The sequence below is a fragment of the Sinohyriopsis cumingii genome, chromosome 17, assembly GCF_028554795.1.
Source record: "Sinohyriopsis cumingii isolate HCF-2022 chromosome 17, ASM2855479v2, whole genome shotgun sequence".
NCBI lineage: Eukaryota > Metazoa > Mollusca > Bivalvia > Unionida > Unionidae > Sinohyriopsis > Sinohyriopsis cumingii.
Genome location: NC_142977.1, coordinates 49719760 through 49742887, shown reverse-complemented (window position 1 = coordinate 49742887; position 23128 = coordinate 49719760). Strand labels below are relative to the sequence as shown.

Sequence of the window (23128 nt, the reverse complement as noted above, 5' to 3'; positions counted from 1 at the left end):
TATTTGTTCTGTCACAAGATCAGCAAAGTCTCATATGACACATTCCATCAAATAAACAATAAAATCAGGACAAATTTCATTATAGCCCATTTCAGCATATAAACTGTGAGATAAGGACAAGTTTCATTCCATCAAATATCAGCACATAAACTATGAGATCTGGGTAAATTTCATTTCAGCACATAAACAATAAGATAATGGTGAATTTTATTCCAGAACATAAACTATAAGATCAGAACAAGTTTTATTAGGACACAAATATGCAATAAGGACAAATTTCTTTATGGCATATTCCATTATACAAAGAATGAGATCATGACAAGTTTCATCTTTTTCCTTTAAAAACTAAACCCTTCGCAAAAACTGCAATTTATGAAACTGTGGAGCTGAACCATAAAGAGCATAATGAGGTAGTCTTTATAAATCTGCCCTCAGACATTTTCCCAAGACATAGTAAACAATACAAATCTGTTCCATGTCAGTAAGCAGTATAGTCAATTCATTAAAATACATTCAAGCAATTGGACTGATTAACATCAAGGTATACAGAATATAGTCCATTCATGCAATCGGACTGATTAACATCAAGGTATTGAGAATATAGTCCATTCATGAAATTAGACAGATTAACATCAAGGTATTGAAAATACTGTCTTAGACTCATAATCCAAGGTACACAGATTCATTACCTGTCAAGGCTAGCAAGGGTTGGTTGCATATATGTGTCTTTGGGAAATACACTTGTTTCCTATTTTCTCAGGATGACATAGTCAATAATGTGTATAAAGTGCTGTTTAAACAAATAACAAAATTCAAAGTGATGAATAAATTGTGAAATTCTGATATTTATAAGCCAATAACAAAATCTCTCTAAAAACATAAAATCTAACCTTCAAACATTTTTTCCTCTTTAGATCTTAACATAAAACTGATTAAAAAATTATGAAACATTATGATAGGAAATGTATAAGCAATTAACTTTCATTTGCATTTTGCACTAAATGATTCTACACAGAACCTGTCAAACAATATCAAGGGAGGCAGTCACTTTAAGTAAAATAATTTTTCTTAGCTTTAAAATTTGTGTTATATCCATATATAATAGTTAGATTCACTTTTTCAAAGCCAACAGCCCAGCAGGTCTAAATACAGAAAAGTGCATATTATTAGAATACAAAAGACAGGATGAGAGACATGCAAAACCCCTACACAACAAAAAATTGCAACAAGAAAAAATAAATAAAGGTGAAACTTTAGCTGCTTTCTGTTACTTTTTACACCTGTTTTGTTTTTCAATTACATCCACTATAATCATGACAAGAGTTAAATGATATAATAATATTAAGTCATCAAACTATGGCATATATAAAAAATATTTGAATTCTAATAATTCAAAAGCTAAAGTCTCTTCCTTAATTAATAATGGCATCAAGACATCTCAAAAACTAAACATTATCATTCAACTGTCATATACATATATCTGTATGTTGGATCCATTGTTATGTTCTTTTTAACCTGGTATATTAATTTGACAAAAAATAGACATGACTGCTTGCTTTTAATGAGATTGCAAAAATATTCCCAAGCTTCAGCATGAGTGAAGTTTGTAGTCTTTCAAACAAAATGACCTGTGGACAAATTAAAGAAATTTCCACAAACAAAATAATTTCATCCTTTGTGCATATATCACTTGATTCAAAATTGACTAAAACACTCTTTCAAAGTGGTGATCTGGATTCTGTGTTGGCCTTGGGTTGGGATTGCCAGGTTGATTAGGGCCACGCCTCCTTGGCGGAGCCAAATATTCAAACATTGATGTGTTATATCGAGACAGCATTGGATACAAGTCTGTAGGCATAGGATCTGTCCAGAAGAAATCATTATTTAATGCCGTGTCACTGTCTATTCTCTTAGAAGGATCTAAAGACAGCAGTTTGTCAAGCAAATCAAGTGCCCATTGGTCTTTGACATAAGCTTTCAACCTCTCCTTTACCTTCCTCTTCTGGCCTTGGGGGAGCTCAAGACTTCTGTACAGCTCCAGTTGATCCACCCCCGGCCAAACCTCTGGCGTTATCGAGCCACACAGTTGACTGATAAGTTGAAGCTGGTGCTGTTCTGTCTTTCCTTGCATGATTGGGCTCCGAGTCCACATTTCTGCCATAATACATCCTGCTCCCCACATATCAATGGCAGTTGTATAGGTCCTCTCACCTAGTAACAACTCTGGTGGTCTGTACCACAATGTCACAACACGATTTGTGTATCGATTTGGTTGACCTTTCTGAGATGGAACACTAAATGCCCGAGCCAGCCCAAAGTCTGCAAGCTTGAGAACTCCATTTTTTGTAATAAGAATGTTTGCAGCTTTCATATCTCGGTGCAGGATTTTATTGCTGTGTATAAAGTATAGACCATTTAACAACTGCTGCATGACCTTTTTTATCTCACCCAAAGAGAACTTCACATTGGCATTGCTTAAAAGCCCAGCAAGATCATGCTCACAGAACTCAAATATAAGGTAGAATGTGCTTTTAAATCTGTTGTAGGGGGTGGCTGAAAGTAGAAAGAGACAATATTAAAACAGAAATTCTCAGATTATACTGTCCAATTTTCTGGTTTATTGAGGAACTTTCATCACATTACATTGAAGCAAATATGTTTCATGAAAGATTATCCAAAACCAATGAGCTTTGACAAACATTTCCAGGTATATGATGCATGTTCTATTGCCAATCTATAATCATAGGACTTATGGAGCTCAGAAAATAATGAATCTGTATTTTTGTACAAAAAAAGCACCCTGAAATAAATAGCGTGCAATGTCCAAGTTTATGTGTGCAGCACATCTTCATTCAAAGATGTACCTGAACTGCAATTTTCTCTCAGTAGATTTAATGAAATGATAGTTTCATCACAGATAGAATGTATGTACAAACAGGAAAAGTGAATGACTGCTATGTTGCACAGCATATATAAAAAGTATAATGGTAGAAAGACAAAGTCTCAACTCCATTTAACAAGATATGATGGGCAAAAACTTCCAATCATCTGCACTTAAAATCGAAAGGGAAGCACAAAATTACATATTATACATTTCTCCTTGCATGTCCATAAGTGTATAATGGATCTATGGCAGGAACCTCAACAGTTTCAAAACTTTTGACCCAGTAGTTAAGTCCATCTGATAGTGACAGATCCTTAGCTCAATGTCAGTGACATGTATAAATTTGTAGTTTTATTCCAAGTAAGTGTATATATGATACGGTTACAGGTGGATCTCAATAGTTTCTATCATGGCCCAGCAGTAAAGTTCCAAGGGTAAGTGTGGCTGGGAAGGGTGTGTAGAACAGAGCCCATGACATTGCCCAGTGGTCCCAGTCTTAAAAATGTCACAACCGTCAGACATGTGAGACATACAATATTGGAGTTACTTAACCTGCCAACAGCATTACCCAGCCACCTGAGCCCAAACTCAGGTGCATCATCAAAATTCTATTGGCACAATCTGCACCCAGGATTACGTTGACTCAATTTGCAATTGAATAGCCTCAACAGTGTAGTAAGTACTAAGGTCATTACTAGTGAACATAATTTAAAAAAAGGGACAACCACATCATCTCATTTGTATGCTTTGATCAATGGCTCTAAGGGAGAGTCCTCTCTTGTCATTGTTAAGTCATGGCTAAAATGTTTCACCTGAAAGGGCTGGATTTGTGCAGCAGTGGTTGTACTCTCTAGAAACTATGATCAGGCAATGTATTTGAAAAAGATAGAACTGTGTTGCAACTAATATAATTACCTTTAGTTCTGCAAATTTCTATTAAATTGACGACATTTTCATTCTTCAGTAACTGTAAAATCTTGATCTCTCTAAGAGCAGTGATAGGAAACTGAAAATATACAAAAGCACTTCTGTGATAAACTCCATGCATTTCAACAGTTGTATCTGACTGGAACAATGAGAAAGTCTATATCTGATGTGAGGCAAAATCTACCACAGGAGGAATAACCATCCTCCTCTGAGCTACAGTATGGCTAAAAAAAATATTTAAAACTGGTCTTTCAACACCCTTACCAGATGACTCTAGCTCATGCTACAACAGATACAACCTATACAGATAGTGTCCCAAAATCTATCTCATGTGTTGTGTCTTATATTTATGCATGATAAAAAGCTGGCCATTGCCTCCAAGTCATGAATGATCCCCAAACATTTATAAATAGCCCTAATTGCATAGAGAAATAATATTCCAAACACAAAAAGGATATAATGGTACTTAAATATCGGGATAGTAAAAAAAGCCCATTGTTTACTTTGAGGTTTGGTCAAGGACAGACATAGTCAAATAGATCACTATGCAGTGTTTCCCAAAAAGTCCATGATGAATGTAATGACCAGGAAATTAAAATGGTCATTTTAAGAACAGGTGGTTTTTGTATGCAGGAAAACATGCTCTGACTTGTGTATCCATGGAAGCACTTGATTTTTATGAACATGTAGTCATTATATCCAAATGGTCATGAACATATGTTTGGTAATATAAAACTCTGATTTAAGAATATTCAAAATGTTCTTTTAGTAAACGTTTGTTTAAATCAACATTTTAACTTCTTTCTATCTTTCTCTCTTGCAGCTGCCTGACATTTTTATATGAATACGGTTTGATGTAATCTTGATCAATAACATAATGGTAGAGAAAGCATGGCAGATGAACAAAGTGAAATACAGACAGTACAATTAATAAAAAAAACATGGTGCCTTAACAGAATATTACAAATTTTAAACTCCAATGGCAGCCCAGAATTTTTTCAATACAAATCAGAATGAAGAGTTTTCATTTATTCCATAAAATCTGGATTGGTTGACATATTACATCTATTTCCTTAACTACAACAGGAGTAGTCCCAAGCATGTTTTAATAGACATTGCACCCTGTGCACCTAGATGGCACCATGTACTCCTTGGCAGTTGCTATCCTGAGTATGCAGATGTTTAATACACTGTATGTGGCAACATTCCACATGTAAATTCTTCATATAAAATTGTAATCATTTACATTTCACTTTCAGTTCAGATATTATGTAATTTCATTTTACTGGATGCTTATGTGGATAACAGAGATCAATGAAGCAAATTACAGGGCATAGATTTCAGAAAGCCACATCCACATTTGGGTGAATAAGACTAATTTCCATAAGGCTTTCATAAAGTTATTACAAAATCTTGACACTATTGATGCCCAAGCTGTTGCAAACATGATACAGCCCTCCCTCACTTTAATAATGCTGATGGGGTCTATATATGCTAATGCTTTATGTACCTTACATTGACAACCGTGATATGTACAGAATCAAGATATATTGAGAATAATATAATAAACGAAACCATCATATAGCGGGCACCGTTATGGTGGCTTAAGCGGTTAGAGTGTCAACCTCAAATGCAGGAGGCTACAAGTAAGAACCAAGGCCGATTCAAACCAAAAACTTATAAAAATGGAACCAGCAGCTGCCTCATTTGGCACTCAGCATGAAAGAGGTTAATGTTAGGACTGGTCGGCCTGGTGTCAAGATAATGTCAATAGGTGGGATATGATGATATATGTATGCAGCACTTTGCCTCATTACTAAACTGCCACACTGCAGACATCATAGTGAAATGAATAAAACTGTTAATCCTATCAAATTATTTTTTTAACATTTTGGAAAGGAAATAAAGATGAGACTAAATTTCATTTACTTTTTTGTCTAAATCCATATAGCTATCAGTGCTTAAAAAACCCCATCTAATAGCCTGATGCCCAGGGCCCCTCAAATTTTGGATCAGGCCAGTCTTTTATTCTAAACAGGTGCCCATCTGGTTTGTAAAAAAAAATAATCAAATTTGTCAATATGTCAAGTGGAAATCAGATTTTTTCAAAGTGTAGCACTGCATGTCATGCTACAACATGATCTGTACTCCCAAACCCCATGACATGGTTGTGTTTTTCGAGAAAGCAATTTTCAGTACTCTTTGAAGGAAAAAAAACCATGAAAACACCACTATCAGTATTTGCACATTACATGTAGCATATACATTCAGGCATGACTGGAGCTCATCTAAAACTATCCTTTCGGCAGTTTAAATGGTGGTAATTAAACAGATGTCAGGTTATAAACCACATTTCACATATTACTGAATTTGCTACCAACAGCTAGTGAGATGTGTTTGAAGACTGCATTGGGTGAGCCCACTGTGCTTATCTGCATAGGTAAGCTAAAAACATGGAACAACCCAAAGAGATGCTACATGTGTGTAGGAGAACAAAAGGTATCAGGTAACACTGCTTTGAATGTTAATGTTGAAGCAACATGTATTATAGGTTTTTGATAAGTTTGTCAACAGTGGCAACATTTCTTTGAAGCTGGATTTTACTGCAAATATAAAGCAAAGGATGATCATTTCAATTGTCAGAACAGTGTTCAAGTGTGATTTATTTTTTAAAGCCAATTTAAAAAGCAATTAGCTATCAATAGTATCAGCAAAGCCACACAAAAAAAATTCAGAACTGACTGGCAGAGTTTTACTTTGTGTTTCACACCAGCAAAAAAAAAAAAAAAGGTGGGATAGAGGCAATGAATTCTTGACATTTACTGCAAACAACATATTGTTCACTTGGTTTTGACCATAACTGACTCAGAGAATCCAGCAGAGAAGTTTGAACACAGGAAAATCCAGTCTCTAGTAAGTGTAGATATGAACACTAGTAACACCTATGTAAATTCAACCCCCCAAATGAATTTATATTTGAACTGTAGCAACTGCAGTGTTGTGTGATAAATAGTATTAAAAATAGGAACATTTTGGGCATATGGAAATTGGAGTCAAGGCTTGCGATTTTTGAGCACTGGCTATACACTGGTATGATATTAAGCATAGGTTCCATAGTCATACCACATTATAACAAGGTACATTATGAAGGAGGAGAACTGTAGTAGTTTGTGACTAACGCCTAATACAAACATGAACCTACCCCTTCTTTCTCATTTTCCATTAGGACTTTCTTCATAGCTACAATTTGTCTTGTCTTTTTGTCTCTTGCCTTGAACACCTCTCTGAAAGAAACATACAAAGAAGCTGAGAGAAACTTTTAATGTTGATTGCATCAGCTTGTTGGATAATACCTCAGTGCTGCAGTTTTGTTTGCAGAAATGTCTTGCTGTAATCTGGTTTATGCAGTTTGCTGCTGGATCAAACTGATATGCAAGTATATACAGTAATTACCAACAACAACAAAACATTATATGAAATTTCATATCCCATATGTTCTTTTCCAACATTAATACAAGACATATTTCATTGCATTGTATAAAAAAATATTTACATGAATGGCAATGCCACATTTTAAAATATATTGGATTTTTAACACATTATACAATATATTCGGTATTTAAGCAGGTAAAGAACTGTTGTTTGTATCAAACTTTCTCCTGAATCCAAACTTATAAGATTGAATTTTCTCTTGAATTTTCTCTTCAGAAAACTTCCTTTTTGTAAGTTACCTCAGTTTCAATTATATTCATTAAGTGATCATAAGAAAATCAGCAATCTTAGACAAAAGTAGGTTTGGGATCACATACTGGCATAGATTAAGGAAAATCTATGTTCTACAGTCGATAATAATCCTTTTGTTCATTAATCGGTTGTAGCTGTTGACATGGATTGTTCACATCATGGTTCATATTGGATGGATTCAGTTTTATTGCCCCAATTGGAAAGTCACAGCAATATAACTATGTAATAGTGGACATTAAATAGTGCAGAATGATCTTTTACAGTTAAACACAATGCTCTTTAACAGTCAAAGACTACTAGATCACATTCACATATGAATAGTGTGAGAGATGACAGATACATTTCTGAACAAAGAATCCTGAGACTATTTTAGTTGCTTCAAGAAATAAATAAAGTTTAATGACAGTAATTTGAATGAGATTCTGCTTTAAAAAAAAATTAAATGAAAAAAGAAACCACATATGTATTAGATAGTTTTATTCCATTATTAAAATTAAAAAAATTGAGAAATTGATGGGATTCATTTTTTCATTCTTAGATTAACTTCTAAATTGCTTCCTTAACATGTTCCCACACAATGAAATCTACACAGTGCTATCCAATGTAAAACCAAACACTATTCTAATTTTTGTTTAGTTTTTGTGACCAAAATATATATATAGATGTAGGACTTTATCTGAGAAACTAGAAACAAGTTTACTCTACAACAGACTGAATCCTTTTATGAAATGTTTGCAGACTCCATGACATGTGCGATGCTCCATTATATAACCAACAGCATAAAAAATAAAAATACTTAGGAATGCTAGTCTGGTCATCTGACAAAACTGACAAGTGAAAGTGATGAAAAAGTGCAATCACATAAGTATTATTGAAAGGATATTATTTTCAGTAATGGAAACAGAATTTATTTATCTCGATATACATGATAAAAGCTTCAACAATGTTAAGTGAATATTGTCTCGCTGCTTAGTTAGTAACTTGTTACATTTTGACAATTATCCCTTTAAAAAGTTGATGTGGATACAAATAAAACATTTGGTTGCCAAAGAACATGGATTTACATGGGGGTTAGCAATGTGAAATTATTTATTTATTTAACTAATCAAATTAAAGCATTAACACTCTAAGGTCCAATGCCTAAAGAGAAACATGTACACAGAATAGCAAAAAATGCAAAATATTATGCAGACTTATTTGTCTGTGGTAGATAATACTATATTACTGTATAATACTGTATTATCATTTATTTTCCTTGGGCTCATTTTTTATGGTATGTGGCCAGCAGTTTTTAACATTTGCTTGGTTTCTGCTTTAGCCAAGCGCAATTTCTTGTTCAATTTTTAAATTTTGTTTCACTTTTAGTGTTGCATGCACAAGATTCATTCCATGAGGTTAATCTTCCAGACCAAGCTGCTAAAAAGAATAAGACTGAGGAAAGTTGACAGAACACTCAGTCCAGAACCTGATCATCACATGCCCAAAATCTATATACTTTTGAGAACATATGGCCAGCAAATAAATCCAAGCCTTTACAAGATACACAATTGAAAATGGTTGTGATATTTTTTGTTGTATTCTTGATGCTTGGGTCTCTCAATCAATCAGGGCTTTCAAGACGTGAAAACAGTCAAGATACAAATTGCAATGCATTCGTTTTATTCCATGTTGATATATGACATAATACTGTTTATCTACTCCAATTTGCTGCAGACTTTCAAAATAATAATGAAATTAGTTCAAATCCTAACAAGGTCAGATATACACAATTTTCCCCATTGATTCCTATGAATGGGAAAATAGATTTCAGTCAGGGTGAAATATACAACTCTAATTTTAAAAGTAAACGTGTTCCTTACACCACCACCCCTTTCCAAGGGTAAAATAAAGAAATTAACTTGTGTACAGTAAAATAGTCTGGTTCTGATTATAGATCTTGATACGAAATAGGCAGAAAAACTGTATTGCCTTCGAAATCCTGCTAAATTTAAACTCTGTCGAGCGACAAATGAATGGTTTTCGAAAATGGGTGACACATGGTCATATACTACTGGGGAAGATAAATTAGACTTACCCAAAAGTCCCTTGTCCGATTTTCGCCAACTTTTCATACTTATTTGAGTCATCGCAAAACGGGAATTCCAGGTCTTCGTGTCCTTTCAACTTTGAGGTAATAACATTTGTATAAGACGAACTTTGTTGAGGTTCACTCATTTTCGCCTCGTTTCAAAGCGCAACCGGAAATGTGCCACACATCATTGTTTCCGGTAATTTATAGTAAGCCTATTCGGAATATCCTCGGATCGGTTGATTTGCGCACGATGTTCCGAATGAGGTCTCCAAATCAGCCAACACGAGAACTCTCGAGACAAATCTAGCTAATAGTTGCTATTATACCTCATTATACCTCCCAATCGGACAGACTACCATAACTGTACATGTATTAGCAAATCACATAAACGGATGTAAATAAACTTGTAATATTTGGTCGTGATAATTTAGTATGAAAATTCAAAACTAAGTTTCTAGATAATTTGCTTCACTTTTTTACAAAACAATTCTTCAGCATGATTGAAATATAGAACAAATGTTTACTAATGAGAGTTTCTTCTTTAATATCTTTTATGTATCTGCTGCACAGTGTTATTGATCTCTTCACTGAATTTCCAGTTTGTTCCACTGCTAGGTATAAATAAAGCTTATTCATTTTCTAATGTAGTACAATGATAACAATTTACCTGGTACGAACCATTTGCATTGTTAGTCACATGAATACCCAGATTTCGCAATCTATATTTTCATGATAGCAGATGCCCAATAATCAAGGAATTTAAAAATAAACCCCTTTCCAGTGTTGTAGTACAAACATTCGAAAATATTAAGTGAAACCCACTGACTGTTTAAAAATAAAAACACCGAAAAATAAAACCGAAACAACCCCCCTTCAACAAAAAAAAAATCCAAAAAAAAAAAAAATAATAATAAAAAATACAATACAACAAAAAGACACCAAATTCTCAACATATTTTTTTCCGGGAAATACGACCAGGTTGTGTTTGTTATACAAGTACGTTACAATCAATTTTTGGTACCTAAATATCGTTAGCAATGAGTTATAATATCCTTTGTTCAGTGGTGAATTGTTTATTCATTTATTTATTTATTGTAGGGGGGCTGGGGGTGGACTAAATATGTAGAGAACATATTCTAAAACTTATTTGAAATTCAGCCTTAAATCAAATATATGTCAAGCCTGTTGTATTTATCTTATAAATTGAGTGATAACTAGTATCACCGGTATAAGTTGGCCCAAGAAAACAATTTTGTTGATTATATTCAATATCCGATCCGAAAATAAATTATTATTACGTTAATAATTTAATTTAAATCCTTATTACTTTAATTACGTGCAGCTCGTGCTTTTTTTGATAGGATTATATCATAGCAAAATATTAAAAGAGCGGAACTAATAAATGCCCTTTTCTTTTCAACTTTGGCAGGTAGGGGTCCAGCTTCCAGGAAATTCGAAACGTGAGCAAATTAGTATTAAGTTTAGAACGCTAATTCAATTAACGTCTTTTCATGATTTCAACACATTGCTCAGTGCCATGTCAGGGAGGGGATATCCGGATGTTACGATGGAACACAAAGAGATTCCTGAGTGACATTTTTGGATGAGCTCAACCTAAAGGTGTGATCCATTACGAACAGGAGTAAATGTCGCGTGCTGTCATGTTACAGTGAAAAGCTGCCCGTGTTTTAAAGAAAATCAAATACAATTATCCTGATATTCATTATGATTAACCTGACGCCCTCTTTTTTACCCAGTTTCCGGCTCCCGGACTTTTCAACTCCAAGACATTTCGACCCTAAAACATTTCAATCCTAAACACAATCAGGCCCAAATATTTCGACCCCAAGGACAACTCAACCCCAAGACAAATCGAACCCAGATTAATGTGTTGTGTTTATGTGTGATCATATAATAATGCAACACCGCCAGTTGCCTTTTTGTTCTATAACCAAGATCCGTAAAATCCGTAAAATAAAAAAAAAGTCCATTGTGTCAGCCGTTGAAATTTTACACATAAAAGAATAAAATGTCGCTGAAGGAATATCAACAATGTTAATGATAAAAGAAAAATTAATTTTGTTTATGATATATCACTGAAGAAGAAAAACACGTTACAGTTCTCGTACCATAAAGAATATCACTCTTTTCAACAAATCAATATAACTCTGTTGAAAAGATATACTTGCTATAGTAATACAAGTAAGGTGTGAGAAACAGAACGGTGTTTAATGGCTTGTCATTCATAATTTGTCAGAAACCCAAGTGATCGAATACTAAGCATTAATTAAAGAATTGAATGCCAACTTCGAAGGAAAAATAATTAATATATGAAAGAAAAATTCATACTCTTACTTTTATTGGTAATCAGTATACTAAGCATCACAGGTAAATGATTTACACAAATTTATATACTTAATACACATGTGAAGATTGAATTTTCATTGAAGTTGTACAGGTAAATAATTTACACAAATTTATATACTTAATAAACATGTGATGATTGAATTTTCAGTGAAGATTTACATGTCATATAATAAAAGATTGTGATTGTTGCTAAGTACAGTAATACGTTTAACATTGTATAAAAATACTGCAAAAGTCACTACTGTTATCTAAGTTGGCGAGTTCAGTAACGTGATACATAATACATCAGGCTGATTAAATCAGTTAGGATCGTGTCCAAGCGACTGCCGATTCGGTATATTTTTCTAGGATGCTGGCCTCACGAATTTTTGTATACTTACAAGACAAGAAAAAATAGATTTTGCGTAGGTAATGAAATTGAAGTCAAGAGCTGTCAAACTATAGGACCGTTTATGGAAAATGGAAGGTGCTATCATACAAGTTTGGATGTTTTCGTAAATGTTCTGAAACAGGTCTTGTAGTTTTAAAACTTCACAGTGGTCGCCTTCCTTTTCCTACAGGTAAGAAAAATTACGTACTACATTTGAAAAATTTTCTTTTTAAGCCGCAGTGGAATAATATGGATGTTTTAAGACATTAGGCTCAATTTATTTTAGAAACGATTTAATTCTATGTCGAAGCATTTGAAACATTTTTGTATTTTTTTTAATTATATACTATTAATCATAAAATATATAAAGTTAAATTGTATTAAGAATTATTATGTATTTGTAATCGTAGTATTGGTTTACTGTAAAGTCGATTTCGCTACCAACTTCGTGCTCAGTAATAATTATTTTTGAAATAGAATACCTTTGAAGGTACAGAACATACCATATTGGTATTTAAAACTTTGGCTCTTTTATACGAATTTACAGCGTGTGGTGAACTTAATTTCTTTTTATTTAAATTAGCATGCATTCATTAACTTAATAAAATTGTTTTTAATTACAATTAACTGTTGACATCTTTTTCGGTCTCTAAGTGTCATGTTAATATCTTCTTTAATTGTAGACGTCAGTGAATAATTGTGTGATTAGTGGGAATCACCATTAGCAATGTGCTAATCATTGTTTAAAAATTGCATGAATTGGGGTCAATTTGTCTCATGGCTGGGGTTGAAATGTCTTTGGAGTAGAACTGTCTTGGGAATTTTTTTGTGGGTCGAATGTCTTGGGATGGAAATGTCTCGCTCCCCGGAGATCTATACTTAGACTGCGAAAACTTGTTCAAAATCTTCATTGGGATTTTCTACTTTAAGGCATCCTTATAACATCTAAATAATTCATACCAATACATGTACTGTAACAAATATAAATGTCATGATAGTCTACAACTTGTGTTTGTTACATTGGCCCGAGAAATACAAAGCCTCACTTTCGATTAAGGACAGGGCTACAACCAGTCGCTTTCCCTCTAAACTTAACCGATATTAATGAACATGTTCAAAATATTTTCAATTTGATTCTCCAACCTGACGTGAAACTTTGTCCTGCATGAGTGTCACTGTTTGCCTGTACATTTGGTGTCAGAAGAGGTGAATTTCATATTAGGGCGCGTGCTGTTGAAAAGGGTTTATAGAGTGCTTTCTGGCTTTTTGGATATGTTTGTTTCTTATCGTTCAACACTATAATGAACGTGCAAAGGCGGTGAATTGGAAATAAACTTGAATATCTTTGAGATATTCGTTTTTAATATAGCTAGACTTGTAAGATGACCACGGACCAAACGGAACGGAAAAAGCGTCGAAGATCAAGTCTTGCTCCTGGCAGAATTGAACTTCAGTCTGTTGCCCTTTCGGGTACAGGTTGGTTCTTATGGGTCTTGAAGATAGCACTAAAACAAAAAGTATATAGTCCTACATTTAAGACCTCGACACTGATATTTATGTTTAGGGCGTCAGGAACATAGAACTAAAACAAAAATAACATGTGCTATGTCTTACATTGTAGGACATGGGATGGTCATAGTCCTACAATTTAAGACATCGACACATAATTATATTTTAGGCTCGACCCTAGAGCATATATATCAGGGTCGATGTATTGCATTATAGGACTTGGCATAACAATAGTCGCGTAAAAAAAGACCTACTAATATAAGGGGCGTCGTCTTTTATTGTATGACTAGGGATAAGAACTATTTTTTTTTTTAAAGTTCCATGACTGCTAATGCTATAAAAAATCGAATCAAGCAGACTTTTACACGGTAGGATGCCAAAAATGAAGGATTTTGGGTAGTTCGACTTTCTCTTTGATTTTGCCAAGTTTTTAATGTTTTTCATCTATGATGTTTTCAAAACTATTGAAAATTACCATAGGAAAGCTTGAAAGGCTGTGCTTTCCAACATTTCTGGTAATCATTAAAAATCAGAAAAGAAGGCTATTTTGTTCAGCTGCTTTAAGATGATAATTGGCTTATGCTATGAATATTTACGTTTTATTTACAGCCATGATGTCTGGTTTCATTGTTTTCATGTGTATGACTTTCATCGCTTTGTAAAATAAAATGATATCATGACTATAAATTCATGGATTTGTCTCTGTAAAAAAATGGGGGTGGCTTTAGTGCTTCAGACTGATGGTATGAACACAAATCATACACCTGGCTGTTCAGGGTGGGTAGCAAATTGCAATCCTTGGATAATGAGTCTGTTGTTCTACTGTGGCTTCATCAAGTCCTCTTTGGGTTAGTGAACTGTAATGAAGTAGATGCTTCTAAGCCAGATCAATTGTAGTAATGCCTTTTGTTTGTTTTAATGAGGACATGCGTTTGCACCATGGTGTTTATTCAAAATAGGATGTAGTATACAATCAATTAAGCAAGTGATTAAAGTTTGAATAACAAATTAAAACAAAGCCCCAGCTACTTTTTAATAAAAAATACTTAAAGTAAATGCCACAACTGTCACCCGAATAGACTCTCTGACATGTAGTTTTCACTTTTACTTAAAATGATAATAAAAGTTACAATACAAAAGTCCTTCTTACTCCAAGACTACTGACTAACAACAGTATAGATTAATAAAATTGGTAAGAAAATGCCAGTATAAATAGGGTTTTTAAAGCTGGTATTTTTTCCTTGTGAAGAAATGCATTTGGTGAATAAAGATAAATTTGAGCCTTTGTACTTTTAAGATGATCATTAGAAACCTGGAATTAAGGGCTATTGTTTAGCTGTATTGCAATGAATATTACCCAAAATTCATTACATGCTTTCTTTAGATCTTGGTAAAAAATAAAATGGGGAATGATTTTTGCAGTCATTTCCCTTTTGATAAAAAATACCCCCCAAAATGTTAGTTTTTATTTAAATTTGTGTGTATTTGAAATTAGTTTCCAAACTAAGGATGGAAGAGAAATGGCTCCAAAATTTCTTATCCTATGTTGCAGATAATTACCACTGGGGTAGTCTATTTAATTGGCAAGCTTGGTGAATTTCCATCAGTTGCTTTCTTTAAAGAAAAATCAAATTAAAAACAGATGGATAGATGGTAACAGACAAGGCACCACACCCCCTGCAACTAAAGTGTTGGGATACTAGGCACACTTTTGACCTCATCTAATATACTCTGTTCTGTGTTTGAATTGTTGAGTTTTTGAGCAAAGAGTTTATTCTCACAGCGAGAACAAGCTTCCAAAAACAGTACAGACTATTCAGATACCATAGCCAAATTTTGTAGTTGTTGTTTTCATTTTTCGGCAGCAAATGTATAACCCTTTCAAACTTCATTTACTTTATGTATTTTTTATGTGAGTTTGACTTTGTTACATTTTTGTTTGCTTTGTAAATTAATCGTTTACATTAATATGCTGTATGTCTATTTCAGAATTCTACAAAGACATCGATGCAGGTATACCAACAGAAAAGAAATTGAAGATTTTGGCAGAAAAATGTCTGCAGGTAATGTTAAGACATTGATTCATTTAAACAAAAATAAGAAACATACATAAATGATTATAAACATGACAGAAGAGATATTGTGCACTACAAATGAAAATATTTTTATTTATGATATAAAAGAGGTAATCTTTTATTTATCCAGTTACTAATTTAGCCATCAAAATTTCAGTTCAAAACCATCAGACAGTTTGTTTTGAGAAGCAATGAGAATTTTGTTCATATTATATGAATGGAGATTGTTGTGTTAGAAAAGGTCAGAATTGTGGGGGAATGGAATGGGGTTATATCAACATAAAGCTGAGAACAATTTAATAGTATTTAATGAATTGTAAAATAACTAAATAAAAGAGCTACAACTTGTTTTTTGTAACAATAATATAGTAAACTTGATTAAGGGAAGTGGGAGCTGTCAGTTGTGGTTTGGGACAACTGTTCCAAATATATTATTTTTGGAATAAATCTATTATTATTGTTTATTTGATATTGTAGTGTTTGTTTCACAAGATTCAGAATGTACTAACTTGACACTTTGCTTTCTGTAACTTTGAAGTATGGCACTGACCATACTAATCAATTGTCTGGCAAACAACAAAGTATATCATCGGGCAATTATTTGCGACAATATTTTTGGCTGTTAAAAATTATATATAGAGTCTTGGCTTTGGAGTGGAGAAATTCAAGACATCATGACAGGAAGCTGCAAACTTGGATATGAAATTGCACTTGAATCTATTGTTACATAAACAAAATCCTTTGTTCTTATTGACAAACCACCCAAACATAGCATTGTTAGATCAACATCTGCTTATGCTGATGTCTGGCCTTAGTACTGTGTGCCGTAATATAACCATAATAGTCTTTCTACCTGACTAGTACAATTGACCACCTCTGAAGGTGGGAAGGGGAAAGACTACTATTGACCAGACGATGGCAATATTTTTTCCTTTTGAAAAATGTACCAGAAGTGTTGCTAAACTTCAAAGATAATTAATTAGCTTTGAAGCACTGATCGTTTTGTATATATACTAAGTAAATGAAAATAAAAAATCTGTCTCGTTGTTCTACAATTATTTGATGTTGCCGCAGCAATAACAAATGGGCATTTGTTTGGTCCTTCAAAGAGGGCCTTTAGTGGTGCCTTCAATAACACATGTACCTTCATCAAAGCAAGCCATAGATCTTTGATCAAAAGAAGTCAGCAACAAACTTAAATAAAAGCATAGTTTCATTTTTCATAGTGATTGGAACATATTTATTGTGCTGTGAAAGTTTCTGTTTGCAACAAAAAAGTTCATGCTTACGATCACTGCCAATCGTAGCGTAAAACCAAATTTAAAGCTTCAGTATTTTGAAACAATAGATATCTGGCTGTCAAGTTAAAAAAGTTTGGACATCTTGCAATAATGCAAAATGTTTTAATTCTTTCACATGTTTTCATCTCCCTATGAATAGCCTCATCCCCTTGGTAGCCATGGCATCATGGTAGTTGTCTCTGGTTGACCAGTATCTAGGCCAATTTAAGTACATGTACATGTAGCATATAAACAGCTATACAGCCACATACTACTAGGATACTGAATATCAGAGTGGATTGTTTTGTGAAATGTGTTTGTTGACATTGGGATACAGATTAAATGAGGACTACCATTTTTTTAATATATACATGTTGTCAAACAGAATTTGACTGATACATGAATTTTCTAACATATGATCTACTTGAGATCATGGATTTTCTTATAAATATATATTATTTAACACATTGTGGAGTGTATAAGTTTATTTCAGACTAGTTGTCTTCATTTATTCAAAATGTCCATTTTTAATTCTCCATGTAAATCCTAGTCACTGACAACAGGTCACCTCTTAAAAATGTCATTTGTTTGTGAAATTTCAATTTATCTTCAGCTCCCCTCCCCCATATATCTTAAGTACAACTCACATAGGTCATGTACACACTCTGAGTCAATTTTGCAGCTATAGGTGTTGTTTTAGAGAATTTGATTACACATACCTTTAAATGGCATTTATTCACTTTATTTTGCACCTTGTTCATCAAAATATAAATTTATTTCTCTAACATATAAAATCAAAGTGAAACAATTAATAACTTACAGTGTATAGTGTTCCCACGCTACCAGGAAATCTGGAAAAAGTCGGGAGAAATGATAATTTTTTCCTGACTGCAAAAAGTAAATATTGATAAACGTAGGGGGAAAACCCGGGAATTTCCTGCCACCACTTGAAGCTTGAAAAAATTACATATCTGTGTCATAACTGAACTGATCATGAGTTACATTTATCGAGATCTGACCAGACTATTCAGAGGTTGCAGTATGGGACATCTGAGTGCTTGATATAAACAAATTTGTTGATTCAACCCAAATGCTCAGTGGATTAGAATCATCTAGTAGACGAGATAAAACTAAGGCATTGATGAAATTTGACCTGGTACTCATGATTTGCATTGCTAGTTGCACAAGTACACGTATCTCACAACCCACATGTTCATAACATCATAAATCCAGTAGTCATGTTTTATCGATAATACCCCATTTCAAATGTTGTAGAAAAAATAAAAAATATTAATAAAAATATATAAAAAATACCCAAAAGAACATTAAGTCCTCTGTATTTATTCCGAGAACAACTACCTGGGTTTTGTTGTATCACGTGACTACAATGTTGACTTGTGCTCTCTGCTTGATGAATCTGACTAGCCACATTGCTGCAACAGCGACAGGTTTCTTATCGTTGTTCTCAAAATAAATATGTTGATAATTATATGATCCTTCTGGTTTTTACAACATTAAAAAGGAGTTTGTTGTTGATATCACGTGACTATTTGACTTCCGATGTCATTTGAGATTTGTGAAGTCATGTGATTAGTTATGCAAATGGCGAGTACCAGGTCATGTTTCATCTATGCTATAGTTTCGTCTAGACCGTCAGCGGATTAAAGATATAACTGTTATAATACTTGACATTTCTGATAAAAGAAAAGCATTTACCTATCGATTTCATGCAGGTATGAGTTGATATAACATCACTTAAATTTGCTAGGCTTGCAGGTAAGCAACATATATTGCTACCACATAGTGGCAGCAAATTCCAAATTTCACCATGCAATAGCTGACCCCACACCCCATTTTGAATGTCAAAATGTGAAAAATGGGGTGGGAATATTTGGAGGAAACCCATATTAGAAACACGGCTATTCGTTTTAAGCCAAATTTGTTGTCCAAAATGTTGAATCTCTGAGCTGTACTTTGGTGCGAAACTATTACACAATGGCATTTAGCTTGAAGCATTGCTTTCAGATCTTAAATAGATGTAGGAGAAATAGGAAACTGTCATCCCTTGTATTATTAAACAACAATACAAGTCCCTGTATCAGTACAGGTTTATCAAATTACAAGAAGACATGACTTTACAGAAAATTCAGTCCTTGTTTATACAACGAAATACAGTTCTGAAGGTCTGTTTGTCAAAATTTAAATCAACCCTTTTGTAAATGTTTTTTTAAATGACATATTTTTAACCAAATCCTCTTAAAGAGTTTAAGTTGTTTGAAAAATCTTGTTTGGGTTTTATTGGTACAGATTAATGGAGGGTTAAACTTCTTTTGTTACAAGATAAGATTCTATTACTTTGCATTTATTGTTTTTTTTAGACTGTGATATGAAAAGTTTACTTTGTATAAAATGCATATATATTGCTCTAGAATTCTTTAGAATTAAAGGTTTGAAAGGAAACAAAACTAATTTATGTTCATTATGTTGTTTCCACATAGCCACATAATGCAGGTTTAGAAAATGCATGTTTTATAAACTAAAATGTTCTTTAATACCATTCAGTAACTGTCATGTCTGAACCTTGAAAGAAATTAATTTCATCCTGGAAATGATCAAGAAATTTATCTTTACAAAAGCTTGGGAACCATGAGTGTATGAATTCCAAGAATATCCAAAATTGTTCTATCAATTTCACACTAATCTAGAATCTGTCCAGTGTATTCTGAATATTTTTATGTGCTAACATTCTGACACCACTGAAGAATCACAGTTCTAAATCCAAAAGTGTTTTCTTCAAGGTAATAATGTGAAGGTATCATGGAAGTCCTTGAAAGTTGCACATGAAACAACAGAATTATTTAAATAGTCAAATCCTTGAATAATTTGACATAATCTGATATGTATTGATTGTTTAAAATAAATGCTTTCCACTGCTATTCCAACAAACAGTTATAAATAAATCACTGTTTCCTCTCTCTCTCTTACAAAGCTGGCATAAATTGTGGAATAACACACATATTGCTTGTATTCACTTATACAGTGTATATGCACATCAAATAAACAAAATCTGATTAACTATAAGATTCTCAAACAGTTTAAATTATTATATTATAAAATAACAAAACAGTCATAAACTGACCTTCTCATTTTATTTAGCCTTCAGCAATTAGGGATGGAAGATGCCTCCACAGGACAAATGCAATCCTAGTTTCATGTGATATTTTCTTGACATCCATTCAAACTGAGTGTGTGGTGTACTTGACCGAAATAGTTGTTGACTTGACCTAGTCCAGTCAGTTTTGATTTATGAATGAGAATTCTACACCTATTGCACATATACTTTACTATAGCTACTGCCAGCCAGTGACTTGAAGAATTTGAAATATAAATGTCATAAATCCAAATGACTTAAATAAAACTATATTTTAAATGTAATAGATGATGCAGATATCCATAACAAGGAGTAACTGCACAAAAAATACTGCTGCAATCTACATATTTCTAAATAAGTGATATCATCTTCTTAAATAGTCTAAAACAATAGATAATATGAGTTTCTTTTCATCTTCTGGTAAATTTGATGTTGATTCTTTTATCTGCTTCCAGTTTTCATCTGCAAAGCTTCAAGATGAATTCAAAGATTTTGATGGTTTTGAAGAATTCAATGGAAAAGGTATTCATTTCTCAGTTGGAAAGTACTAGGGCAAGAGAATTGAAAACATTGGTTTTAAGCTGCATCATTTCTACTCAAATTATATACAGCTACAGAATGTTAAAGAAAGGGTCTGAATGGCATTAAAATTTCCTTTCATTTTTGATGCGATGATTGATTTGTCTTCCTTTATAATTGATTTCCTTAATGGTTTGAAATATTTATACCAGTATCTTGTCAGTATTTGTCGTTATTCAGGACAATAATATATGACAATCTTGTATCCAGGTTTGAATCATATTTATTAATTTCAGACCATCTTTGGTCTCTTGATCAAAAATATTGGTTTTAATATATCTTTAACATACAGTAAACCATAAGAGTAATAGTAGTGGGTCATTAATTATGTAAGGAAAATTGGAGTAAAATAACCTTAAAGATTTTAGAAAAGAAACAGTTTTCTTGAAATTTGGGATGGTTTTATGGTTCTTCCAAATCAGGACTAGATTTTATCATTCAGCCATTAAGACCTTCCTACCAAGTCAGGACTAGATTTTATCATTCAGCCATTAAGACTTTCCTACCAAGTCAGGACTAGATTTTATCATTCAACATGTAAGACCTTCCTACCAAATCAGGACTAGATTTTATCATTCAGCCATTAAGACCTTCCTACCAAATCAGGACTAGATTTTATCATTCAGCCATTAAGACCTTCCTACCAAGTCAGGACTAGATTTTATCATTCAACATGTAAGACCTTCCTACCAAGTCAGGACCGGATTTTATCATTCAACCATTAAGACCTTTCTACCAAATCAAGACTAAATTTTATCATTCAACCTTTAAGACCATCATAACAAATCAGGACTAGATTTCATCACTAAAACGTTAGACCTTCCTACTGAATCAGGTTTAGATTCTATAATTAAATCTGTATGACCTTCTTACCAAATCAGATCTGGACTTAAAATTTTGAATATCTTCCTAGAAAATCAGGCCTGGATTTTGTCATTAAAACTGTAAGGCCTTCCTACAAAATCAAGTCTGGATTTCATGAATAAAACTTTAGTGTCTTCCTACCAACTCATGTGTGGATTTCATGATTTAAACTGTAAGACCTTCCTACCAAATCAGACCTGGATTTCATCATTACAATTTTGACTTTCGTACCAAATCAGGCCTGGATTTCATCATGAAAAACTTTAATCTGGAGTTGCACTTAGCCATATTAAAATCAATATTACTGAAGCCTAGCACCTTGTAATTGTCCTGAGAAATTATTATTGAGTACTTCATGCATAGCTATCTTACAGTGTCTAAAAAGTATGAATCAATATTTTCAGTGAAAGCAGCACTGATGAAGAAATTTGAAGCAATGGAAGAAAACAATGACTTCTATCAAGCTTGTCACCAGACAAGGTATTTTTAAAAAAAATCTTACCTGAAAGGCTCTTGACCTATAGTATCTTTGTGCCCTAAATAATTGTTTTTGATTTGTGGTCCGAGGTAGTTTCACTGTTTTGTTTGCAAGAAAAAAAAAGAGCTGCTTCTGTGGTTGGATATGGTAATTTACTATTCTCTTTATGACATAATCCCCCCCTCCCCCCGCAACAGTTATACATCCCTTCTTTTGGACCTGAACCCAGGTGTTATAACCCCAAATCTATTATAAATATCACACGTCTTTCTACTATAACTGCTGTACAGGGTTTGGCAAAGAAAATATTAAATTAAATACTGTAAGTGACATTTGTGAAAATTGAATCATTGACCTCTCACAGGATCCAAGATACATGTATATATCACTCTTACAGTTGTTATGGTTTTGTAAATGTCCACCCAGATGTTTAGGTAAGGACAGACGGAGGAAGGGTATTGGATTGTTTATGGTTGACACAAAATGACAAATTAATATGCAGAATTGCATGTCATTTTTCCGTGAGAATATCAAGAAAATTATGCAAGTTTGTTTGAGATAAAAAAAACCATTCCACATTCTAAACAGTTTATGACCTTTGATTTGTATGGCTTTATAAATGCTGCTAATTTAAACACTTCTTGATGCCCATATTCTTCACATATTTTTGGCATGATACCCAAGCTCAGAAACCAAACTCAGCTCAGATACAAGGAGTTAAACTAGGTCAGTGAAACTCTGTAATCTAGGAGTGTTTGTGTGTGATTGGATATTTAATGTAGTTTTAAGAATTTTTCAGTCATATTGCTACACAATCTAGGAGCAGAAC

General features: G+C 33.3%; 2 protein-coding genes across 4 annotated transcripts in view; one reads left to right on the top strand and one right to left on the bottom strand.

The window, feature by feature from the left end:
* Positions 1–190: 190 nt before the first annotated feature.
* Positions 191–9807, bottom strand: LOC149778667 (cyclin-dependent kinase 9-like). The gene is made up of 4 exons (XM_089939464.1): positions 9630–9807; positions 7014–7095; positions 3800–3890; positions 191–2553 (listed from the first exon to the last, which is right to left on the bottom strand). The coding sequence occupies exons 1-4, from the start codon at positions 9767–9769 to the stop codon at positions 1706–1708; spliced, it is 1161 nt and encodes a 386-aa protein (XP_089795590.1). The 5' UTR covers positions 9770–9807; the 3' UTR covers positions 191–1705.
* Positions 9808–13665: 3858 nt separating this feature from the next.
* The window catches only part of LOC149778666 (kinetochore-associated protein DSN1 homolog), a 42088-nt gene continuing 32625 nt past the window's right edge, over positions 13666–23128 (top strand). For 2 of the 3 annotated variants that reach the window (XR_016415532.1, XM_089939462.1), the window contains exons 1-4: positions 13666–13839; positions 15862–15935; positions 20834–20900; positions 22226–22301. Coding sequence is in view for 2 of the 3 variants with exons in the window: in XM_089939462.1 (XP_089795588.1) it covers positions 13746–13839; positions 15862–15935; positions 20834–20900; positions 22226–22301 (311 nt within the window). In the remaining variant the exon portion in view is untranslated. The remainder of the gene's footprint in view (positions 13840–15861; positions 15936–20833; positions 20901–22225; positions 22302–23128) is intronic. The other variant, XM_089939463.1, reaches the window with a different exon arrangement.

Coding starts and splice junctions, on each gene's coding strand:
- LOC149778667 (XM_089939464.1), bottom strand. CDS start 9,769: ATGAGTGAACCTCAACAAAGTTCGTCTTATACAAATGTTATTACCTCA. Junction 3,891..7,013: donor TGGAAAATGAGAAAGAAGGG/GTAGGTTCATGT, acceptor GTATATTTTCAG/TTTCCTATCACTGCTCTTAG. Junction 2,554..3,799: donor AGAAATTTGCAGAACTAAAG/GTAATTATATTA, acceptor TTCTACTTTCAG/CCACCCCCTACAACAGATTT.